The sequence below is a fragment of the Phoxinus phoxinus genome (genome assembly GCF_949152265.1).
Source record: "Phoxinus phoxinus genome assembly, chromosome: 4".
Classification (NCBI taxonomy): domain Eukaryota; kingdom Metazoa; phylum Chordata; class Actinopteri; order Cypriniformes; family Leuciscidae; genus Phoxinus; species Phoxinus phoxinus.
In genome coordinates, this window is record NC_136879.1 from 39,715,040 (window position 1) to 39,726,096 (window position 11,057).

An 11,057-nucleotide genomic window follows, 5' to 3' on the forward strand; every position below is an offset into this window, starting at 1 on the left:
TTTCAAGGTTTAAATAACATTACTTTATAGTAGATATGGCCACCCCACACTAGCTTTGTGTCTCATCTTGGCCACCCCAGTAAAAATGTCCTGGATACGCCACTGGTGACGTGTAAGGTACACGTCGGAAGTTTTTGCATTGCTTTGAACAACATGGCAGCTGATCAAACATTAGATGTTGACGTTCAAACTTTGTTGTTAATGTACAACATGTTTCGTGGTCAAATCACAATTTTTTTTCCTTCTTTTCAACGCATTAATTCTAGGGCTGAGACGGTGACTGCAATACCGCGGTCACGTGACGCCTACCGCTGGTCTGAGCTCGTCACCGCCATCAACGCAAAAACAAAAACATTGCCCTGCACATGTGTGCACGTTGTGTCTAATGACAGGGATTCATTGATTCTAATGACATGGATTATGTCTAATGACATTGTGTCTTTTTTATAGATTCAAGGTTTTGAAGGGTGCGTGTGTATTACATGCAATGAAGTGCGTATCAAATGCACGCGAAAACTGAATATCATACACACAGAAAAATCAAGGTACAGGAATGTACCTAGAAAAGTACAAATGCTTTGTCGCCCCAGCTGTACCCTAGCAGGGTACAGAAATGTACCTCTGAACCTTGGTACATTTTTGTACCTTCTTGTTTGTACCTCTAAAAGAACATTTATGTACCCCTAGTGTTAGAAATGTACCTCTGAACCTTGGTACATTTTTGTACCTTCTTGTTTGTACCTCTAAAAGAACATTTATGTACCCCTAGTGTTAGAAATGTACCATTATGTCCTGGTAGTTTAAAATTACAGTTAAAAACTGTACTTCTGAGAAAGAAAAGAAAGTGCATGGTGCGATTTAATTCCTTCAGAAGCACCATGCTTTATGGGCATTTTGTTAACCAGTTTTAAATACAAAACAGAGGCAATGCATGTTTCACAATATTTTAATCACAATTCTGAGTATATAACAAAACATTCTCAATTCTCAATTCATATCTTAATTCTCAATTCATATGGTCACAAGTCAATTATAACTAAAATACTGGATATTCTGTACCCAATAAATTCCTTCAGAACTTTAGGATAAAACTGGAAGCATCATGCTTATGAATAATTAATTGATCAGTTTAAGTGCTAAACACATAGGCAGTACATGTTTTACAAGTGTTTAAACTAAAATGTAACAATTCTAGTAAGAGTATAAAATACAAAACATTAGCAACTAAAATATGAACTCATATACTGGATATTCTGTATAAAACAACCAAAAAACATTTAAAATTAACATGTTTGATGTGTTTCTATTCCTTCAGATCTTAAAAACAAAACTGAAAGCATCGGGCTCAATGAGCAGTTCATTAATCAGTTTTACTTATTAAACTCTCAAGCATTTTAACACATCAGATACTCAAGCTTTTGCTGATTTTTTTTCTTCCTTCTTACTTTAATACCATAGCTAATTATCAGTGTCAACTTTTATTTTGGACATTAAACATTTACTCAACCTCATGTTGTTCCAAACCTATATAATTATTTTATCTGTTTAACAAGATATTTTGAAGAATGTTGGTAACCAAACAGTTGATGGTAGCCATTCAATTCTAAAGTATTTTTTTCTCATATGGAAGTCAATGGCTACCATCAGCTGTCTGGTTGCCAATATTCAAAATATTTTCTGTGTTCAATTGAAAAAAGTATTCATACAGGTTTGGAGCTACATGAGGGTGAGTAAATGGTCATTGTCATTACTTTAATGACAGTTGTAAAGGAGGGCAACAATTCTTTATTACTTGTGTAAGAATTCCATTCATCTGACCTTGCCAAAAATCTGCAAGCATTTAAACAAAATGTCTTAATCCAACATACAGATGATCATCAACTGTGTATGTGTCAAGTGATGTGTGGTCACACTCATCTCCAGGTTTGAGCAAAATCCAGTCACTGTCTACTCTAACACGATATGCATGAAAATGTGAGTCAAAGGACAATGGAAGCAAGATTTTACTGCAAAGCACCCACGTGTCATCAATGTTAAGAATGTACTTGATCTGACCAAAAACAGGAATTCTTTCAACATGTAAAAGGTCTAATGTCAACACATCACTAACAGTATACTTAATACTGTCTGCAGTCAGTTGAGAGACACGTTGCATTATTTTGCCATCAAATTCTACCTCCCCGAAGTTGCCACTTTCTCTTAGAGCAGTCTGGAGATCAATGGGTAGAGACAATAAAGGTGTGCAGATACTTCTACCAGGCACCTTTTCACAATCACCCAAGATATTGACTGATGAATGTTCCCAGCATTGTTTGAACTGGTGACGATTGCTCAGCGTCATTGTTATATTTACAAAACTTCGACAATTAGAAGTCAGATTCTTGAAATATTGATGTTTTCCTTCGAATCTCATACACCAATGAGAACGAAGTGGACCATACATTAACATTAATCTGGGATAATGTATAAGATAGTGACATTTAGGGGTTAAAACATTTCCAAATACTTCTGTCATCTCTGAAAGGAATGCGTGTACAAGTACTTCTAGATTTGCTAGTTCATCTTTCCTCAATTTAGCTGCCATGACAATATCTGCAATCTCTTTACATAATAAGAACACGTGCCAATATCTGCTACCAGGAGGAACACGATGGCCCATTATAAATGGCAACAACCTAAAAAGACACCATTTCTGAGTAGCTGTTCCTATGATCCCTGAAGTTTGAAGTCGTTCAGACAACAGAACAGGCTTATTGGCCTTGTCATTCTGACCAAAAGAGAATTTTTTAAGCTCTTCATTTAGCTCAGTTATAGTTATATGCTTTTGTTTATGAGCTTCGCAAATAACATGCTTCAATGTCAGTGGAAAAACTCCCTCCAACAAATCATGCATGATGTCTGGGGGCAAAGACTTGGTCACATCAAAATAACCTAGCGCATCAAATGAACAAGTTCCACGTACACCATACAAAGCAACATTTTCTTTGTTATGCTGGACACACTGGAGATGATATTCGTGGACTTCAGTCGTTCTCAGAACAAAACTATCTTCCTGGAATTGTTGATTAATTTCTGAATGTGTTGCCATACAATAGCGACAAATTCGACCGGAGTTAAAACACATGCGGAAGCCACCAATCATATGGGATGACAGATTGTCAGCAGAAACCGTTGCTAAAGCAGCATAAACTTTGTGTTCTGTTCCACAGACACTAACAGTGAAGCCTTCAGTTGAAAGCCGTTCTAGGTCATCCATCAATGGTTTTAATATGACGTCCATACCAAACTCTTTCAAATGTGAATGACGAACCAGCAGAGCCAAGTGAATATGCTTAAGATGAGATCGATACTTTCCACCTACATTTCCAACAGTGTAGTAAAATGCACACAACTTGTACTTCATTCTCTTAGAACCTAAAGGGTTAACTATTTCCAATTCATCTTCATACAAATGAAGTCTTAAAGCATCTGGATGTTCTTTAAAAAACAAATGTTCCTTAAAATAAAGTCCATCTTTATAGTCCACCAGAAACAGTTCATCTTGAACCTTGTTATTTTCAGACAGTATTTGATTCCAGACATCTTCATGGGAACAGTATTTTTTTAAAACTTCAGAGATGGGAACATAAGAATAGGCTCCTATTTTGTGCCCTGAAGGGCCTCTCAGTGTGTAGTGTACAGGCTCTGTGTAGTCCATCTTGGCCTTACAGTGTTCTTTAATCATATGCGGAGAACGAACCACCTCAAAAGCTTTATCAAATAAATCTGGTGAGTGCAAAACCTGCTGAAGTTCAGGGCACTTTGAAATATCAAAACCACTATTTTCGAGATGATAAGAAATAAAAGAATCATAGTTTTCTTTGAAAAAAGTAAAGAGAAATTTGACATCATCTGCAATGTCTTGTTGGACTGACAAATGTAGAAGGTTTTTCTCTCTGCATTTAAGAATGAATCCAAACAGATTATCTCGGAAATCTTCTAATTGTTTATCTAAAAGTGGCACAACTACTTGAGGATTAGAAGAATTTGGTTCAGTCTCAGAAGTTTGCTGATCCAGGTTTAAGCTGTGTTGCTGTACTGCTTCAATGGGACAGTCATTTGTGTTATCAGATTGTCTAAAAAGGCATCTGTGCTTCCTGTACACATGTTTCCTAAAAGAGTGGAATCTTGAAAAAGTTGATTGGCAGTGATCTATACTACAAGTGATATTAAAATTTGGTTTATGGGCATGTACAATTCCAACATGTTGGATTAACTTCACAAGAGTGAATGTCTTTCGAGTGCACTTTGGGCAATGGTACAGTTGAGGCATGATGAGGAGCTAATACAAAAGGTTGATCATACGGAGTAAAGTTACTGGCAGTGGCTTGTCTCCCTCTTCCACGATGTTGACAATGCGCCTCTGAAGGAAAGTCAGTGTGTTTTTCAAGGGTGGAGGATAAGCAATGTTGAAAATGAAATACATACAGAAGGCTGTTATGAAGGCTTCATCAAGGCTGGTGCACTGGCACACATCCATTCCGTCTACATTCACCACACTAAGCCCTCTTCCAATGATCGCCGTTTTCCAGTCTTTATCCATCAGCTGTATGGTTGGAAAGGGTGAAGTAGGGTCTCCCTACATAAAAGAAAACAGATTTTCAAATAAACAAGTAAATTAGTTTATTGGCATTTTTATTGTAAGCACTTGTCATAGTTTTGTTACGGCCTCTTTCATGGCACAGTACAGCTACATACAGTGCAAAACTGCAAAAGCAATTAGAAGGTTAATGTGTAAAGTTCACATTATACGAGTTGTCTTCTAAACCATTAGCCTATTTTAAGATTTGTAACAAATGGGCTAAAATACAGCAGAATAAAATGTTACATGAAAATATTTAAACAAGATTACATTTTACAGTTAATCATAAGGTGGATTTATTTGGAAATTGTATTGAACATTTCACTTCCTAAAATTTAAAGCAGAAACAGACTGAGCTTTCAGTATCTGTCGCTGTATTAACGGCACGTTCTCTCAGAGACGATGGATATATCCTAGTGGTTCGGATCTTAATTTACTGGCTTACTATTTATCTTGTGGACTTACATTAATGACAGTGAAAAAAATATAATATTTCTTGTTAAACAATTTTTTTTAAGCTGCTTTTGATTTTCGCAGATGGCAGATTTGTGGTGTGAGTAAATTGCCACTGCACATTTGTGGTGTGTTTGTGAACTAGACTGTTATTAGACCTATATAATTTTAGTGATATTATTATTCATATTTTGTAATTGTATTTAAAAGGTACAATGTGCAGTTTAAGTATTTTATTAGTCAAAATCAATGTCTTTATTCATAAATATGTCCTCATTCGTGTCAAATGACCTCTGCCAATGATCGTAGTTATCTTTGTAAGCTTTAGAATATCTTCTTTATTTACATTGAACGGTTAAGTCCAAGGAGGCTTCCATGTCGTTCCGCCATATTTAAAAACTATAATAGCAGAGAGGGACAAAAAGCACTCATTTCCACAACGCGTTTTCGTTCAGAGCCAGCTAACGGTGACTAAAACCAGCTGAAACGGACAAGGAGATCAGTCAGAGGTGCGGGCACCGCTTTGCACTCAGACCGGCAAATTTGAAAGGCTAATTCAGAAGCCTACCTCTCTCACAGTAATGTAGTGTTCAATCTTTTCTCTGAAGATGGATGGCAAGAGTATAAGCCCAGCCCTCAAATCAATTCCTGCAATATTGGAAAAATATCCTACATTCACAATCAAAAATATTTTGGAATGTGGCAAAGTAAATTACAGATATTATTGTGAGGTTCACTAGCAAGTTGACTGTCTCTACCTGGTATATCGTCAGCCAGGGCATCTTGTCTTGCTTCGGTGTAGTGTTTTGCTAGGGGGGATTTGGTCTTGGCTAGTTTCAGCACATTAGGCAGAACACTGGCAAAACCCTCTCTAAATCGATGACAGAAGCTGCTTGGTGAAGGATGTATTCGCTCAATCTCATCAAAAAACTGTAGAATATACATGAACACATGATTAACATTTTTCATTCTTATGACTGAAAGCATTAGGTTTCTGTACTGTAGCTTTTAGAAGATATTTTCAGAATTTTTTATTTTCCTTGTTTTCAGAGACAGAAGTCGAGATATGTCTTCAATTTCACAATTTCCAAAATTATAATATATTGCTCCCATGTAACATTCAGGTGTTTTCACTATACTCACTCCAGCAGGCATTCTTAAGAATGGATATTTTGTGAGTACATCCTCCACAGACATTCCTGCCATGATTTCCCGGCGTCTCCAGGAGAATGTTCGTGCCATGCGGTCTTTGACAGTCAATATATCTGGATGCGTCTTCCGATACTCATTTTTTAGCACGTTCACATGGGCCTCAACAGATGTTAAATCTTCCCCAACACAAGTTTCCTTTGTCAGAACAACAGAAACAAATAATTCTTAGACTGTGACAGATGATCATGACAGAGACAGATACATGCAAAAAGTTTGCACACTCATTAAACAACAAGGTTTTTTAGATAAATAAAATATAAATGAACATTGCATGAACAAGGAGACCTAATGTTCAGTCAGTGAAAGAGTGAAGTTAGGGCTGGACAATAATTCAATATCAATATGTATCACGATATAATTTCTCAATAACGGTGATATGATTTTTAAACACATTTCTGATATACATTACAGGCATGGGCTACGCTTACGTTTTCCATTTTTACTGCGTGATAAATATAAGCATCACGGCACAACGGTTATATGTTCATTGTCTCCAAATTGACTGTTCGCAAAGACCCGCCCCCTTTAGTTACTGTTGCCATGTCCAACAAGCTATAAAACGATAAGTGTTTGTCATGATATGTTCTGACAATGAAGAGTAGTTTAAAACCATAATTAACGCTCTGGTTTCTACAACTTTTACTTAGGAGAAAATCTGCCTTTAAACTTGAAAGAAATAAAGATTTGACATTTATTGTGATAATTATCGATATCGACTGATATAAAATATTATCGTGATCATTTTTTTTAGCCATATCACCCAGCCCTAATATATATATATATGTGTATGTATGTATATGGCAGTGGGCTTACATATGCTACACTAGCTGACTTTCGACACAAACTTGTAGATGCACTGGTGGATCTGGGCTGTTTTGAATGGCCAAACTTCTCTTTCAGCTTTCTGACTTCGCTGTCGCTGACAAGTGGTGCACGTTCTGCTTTAAATTTCCTCTTTAGGGACATGTGCCAGGTGTGCTAGTAAAAAACACATGATTTTTTGACATATTCCAGCAAGTTAAGATTAAGTAACAATATATTGAGGATTGTGTAAACATATCAATCAATGACTTAAAAACAATGCAACTTACATAGCCATTTCCCTCCTTATCTCTCAGGAAAGGGTATTTCACAATCAGTGCCTTGGCAACTTGAATATACTCTGCATTAGTTGGATACCTAGCACAAAGGCAGAAAAAAACTAAATCAATCTTTTGGTTATGTCTAATGGTCTACATAGATTGTGAATTGATCTTAAAGGGTTGAAAACTCAAAAATGAAAACTCGTCAGTAATTAATTTCTTAATTTGTCTTCCGAAGATGAAGGAAAGTCTTACGGAGTTGGAACAACATGAGGGTGAGTAATAACTGACAAAATTTAAATTTTTGGGTGAACTAACCCTTTAAGTAGTATAGTTGTATTAGCAGATGTGGTAATAATTGATATACTTACAGGGTGTATTCTGCCATCATTTCATACAACGTTCTGATTATTTTGTTGCGTACTTTTGGAATTGTGTGACACGGTTCCTTGGTGTCAAGTCTCGCCTGCACATCTTTGGGAAAGGTTGGAATGACAGTAACAAGGGGTAGTCTCCTGTGAGCTGCTTCAACACTGCAATACAACATCAATACATCAGTTACCAATTGACCGTTCGCAAAGACCTGCCCCTTTAGTTACTGTTGCTATGTCCGACAAGCCACACCACACCATGTTCTCACGCAGTTTTCATAAATACCATAGAAACCATAAAGTAACATGTTGCCATGATAGTGAGGTGCTGTAGGCGATGGTTTTATCTGTGGTTATCATGATCTAAATGCATGATGCTGGATGTCCAATTGTTAATTTTAATAAAACTCAAACAGTAAGAATATTAGATTTTACCAAATAAAAATTAGCACATGCAGAAACTAAGAATTAATTTTTTTCTATTAAGATATTTATTTTGTTAAAGGTGCCATGTGTAAAAATTGAGGTAAAAATATCCCAAAAATGAGCTACACACTTCAAAAGAATGAGAAGAAATAAGGGCGATGATGTCATTAAAAAAAAAACTCTTGTTAAACAGTTACAAATTTATCTTGTTGAATACATTTACCAAATCGGGACCCTCATAATGCTGCCCTTACCTTGGATCAGTGAATGGATGAGGCTGGAGTTCTTCCGAAGACTGAGCAACTTCGACTGGTACCGGCTCTAATACAACAGTGGTCTCAGTCTCCTTGTATTGGCGTACAAATTGTTGAAATTTTAGTTGCTTTTTGAAGGAACCATCAAACAGGTAGCCAACCATGGCTTCGGTGAGTCCACAGTCCACTGTTTCTCCATCCACGTCATTTTCTGAACAAACGCAAAATTACAACAGTTAAATAGACTAATAACTGTAAAACACACAGAGACTTAAATAACTTGCGTGCAAATGTGTGGAAAACAAGAATCGACAGAAAATGGAGGTCTAGCTTAACTTTAACTCAAATGTGAACTGAACTGCTAAACTGAGTTAAACCAAATACGGTGCACTTATATTATTTATGAATGGGACAAAGTGCAAAATAGGGCAAGTAAGTTAACGTTAAGTCCAATTAAATACCCATCCATGACTAATGAAGTTATCTAATCATTCACTGGTGCTGCCACTGAAACTCTGGTTGCTATAGGGATCTCCCAGTCACGTGACCCCTAGCCGCGTGTCCGCCATTTTGATGGAATACATCCGTCAGCTACTAATATTATTAGTATAATTATTTTATAATTAGCCTAAATATTGCACTACTTTGCACTACAGTATTGATATAATTGCGTGCGCAAAATATCTCGATATTGAACAGAATCTATTTTTTCCCTCACCACTATTATTAGCACAGCGGCCGTCAGCTAACTTCACGTCATGTCATCGCACATTAATATGTGTCATCGCACATATTAGCATCACAAAAAGATACAAGAGGAAGATAAAGAAATTAGGAATCATAGATCCATATGAAGCACCACAAGTTCTTTTTACAGGCATTAAATGTGTAGAAAAACTTCCTGACATTGAGTTCGGTGACATTTATAGCTAACATTATTCACTTCCCATCACGCAAAGTTACACCGGAGCTTCATTAAAAGCATACAAAAGCTTAACGTTAGAAGGCTATCGGTATCACGAGTCCGGATGGGTCAGCAACTCTTTTATTTGGACGCCAGCGGGGAAGGATTTTTCAATCATCACCGCAAAGGGTGGTCAATGTAACGTATTTTTATCACCAAATTATAGTAACGTTAGCTGTAATAATTTTTAAACTGAGTTTACAGGGGAAAACACAAAACAAAATCACCTGTTTATTGCCACCAACCACTTGTTTCTCCGTTTTATTTCTTTTGGGATACGGTACAAAGATATTCCTTTTGTATGATCACGTATCTGATCGCATCCAACTGCACAGCATCGCTCGGGCATGATAGGAATATTTTGCGACGAGCTGTAGTATCACCCGCGGTTTAGCATTTTCTATTCCGTCAAGATGGCTGCTCCAAATGACGGGACGTCACGCGGGACGAAATGGCGTGACGTACCTTGAAATAACGTTAGTGCTCGTAATGGGCCGTTCACACAGAATGCTGCTTTGTCTAAACGACGCGATCTTAACGTTCATAAACCTCGACCTAGTGCCGTGATTGCATAGATGTAACAAATTATTATTATTATTATTATAGAAAAACTGTTGAAAAGGTGCGAGAATCGAAAAACGCGTTCTGTGTGAAGATTGCACATGCGCATTGGCTGGTCTAGACTGAAAAATTGTTTTTAACGCGGTTTGAACATAAGAAACAACATCTACGGGACAGGTCATGTCAGATGTTGTTGCTGAATTGACAAATGGTATTTAATTTGAGCAGTTTGAGATTTCAGGATTTCCTCGTCCTGTGAGGTCATTCCACGGCACAGCGCGAGCGGGAAAATGGATTGCACTGCCCAAGACTGCAGGGGCTTTTGCTTAAATAACGTAAAATAAATAAATGGCGATGACAAGTGGAAATATATTACGCGACTTACATGAGTAACGTTAAATCAACAAAAGAACTATGTAACCCAACAAGCCATAGGCTGACTTAGTGTAGTTAACGTTAGCTAATTTGCTTGTAAATGTTGTAACGTTACGTTAACAGTGAGCATGACCAGAAAAATTATGGAAAATATGGTTACTTACCCCTGAATTTCCTTGCCTCTTCTTCGTTGATCTGTATTCCAGCTTCAATTGTTTTTTGAAGTAGTTCATCCGTGGACAAACTCGACAAAAATGGACAATTAACCGACATTTTCACTCATTTCACGCACTCCTATGACTACTGGTGCATGAGAGAAATGCAACTCGCATTTATGGCGACTTGATTTCGCGCCTTCTCAATAGAAGAGCCAATTGCTGATTGGTAAAGTAATCGCGTCATCGCAGCTGCCGTTAAAAAAGCCCGGTTGCTATAGAAACGGTGTTATTTCAAAAAACAATGATGCGAGATTGATAATCCCCTTTCAAAAAATAATACCAGTAAACGACACGTTTAATTGTTTTTGTAAATATGCTCAAGATTCACACAAGATTGCCAGAACTAATTTACCAGTATTTTTGTATGTCCTGTTTACAGGTAATTTACAGGGAGTTTACCAGTGTGTGAAATGGATTATATTCTTGGTAGTTGAATAGACCATATTATGATTGATATGGTATTTTAAATCTATCCCGTTATAATTTGCATAAAAACAATGCAAAGTAATGACTAGCTGAA

General features: G+C 36.9%; 1 protein-coding gene across 2 annotated transcripts; it reads right to left on the minus strand.

Annotated features, from left to right (window-relative positions):
• Positions 1-937: 937 nt before the first annotated feature.
• On the minus strand, positions 938-10,659 carry LOC306997077 (sterile alpha motif domain-containing protein 3-like). Of its 2 annotated transcripts, none has more exons than XM_079610138.1 (9): positions 10,484-10,659; positions 8,420-8,630; positions 7,740-7,901; positions 7,378-7,465; positions 7,100-7,264; positions 6,218-6,421; positions 5,833-6,004; positions 5,643-5,722; positions 938-4,618 (listed from the first exon to the last, which is right to left on the minus strand). In XM_079610138.1, exons 1-9 carry the CDS (start codon positions 10,590-10,592, stop codon positions 4,322-4,324), a joined length of 1,488 nt encoding a protein of 495 aa, XP_079466264.1. In that variant the 5' UTR covers positions 10,593-10,659; the 3' UTR covers positions 938-4,321. The 2 variants fall into 2 exon arrangements, with proteins under 2 accessions (XP_079466264.1, XP_079466265.1); XM_079610139.1 differs by lacking the exon at positions 10,484-10,659 and adding an exon at positions 9,611-9,740 and having other exon boundaries at positions 4,189-4,618.
• Between the last annotated feature and the right edge of the window lie 398 nt (positions 10,660-11,057).

Excerpts from the sequence above, each read along its gene's own strand:
- LOC306997077 (XM_079610138.1), bottom strand. The coding sequence starts at position 10,592 with ATGTCGGTTAATTGTCCATTTTTGTCGAGTTTGTCCACGGATGAACTA. Across the intron at positions 7,265-7,377 it reads ATAAGGAGGGAAATGGCTAT|CACACCTGGCACATGTCCCT; the intron begins GTAAGTTGCATT and ends GTTTTTTACTAG. Across the intron at positions 6,422-7,099 it reads AGTCAGCTAGTGTAGCATAT|GAAACTTGTGTTGGGGAAGA; the intron begins GTAAGCCCACTG and ends GTTCTGACAAAG.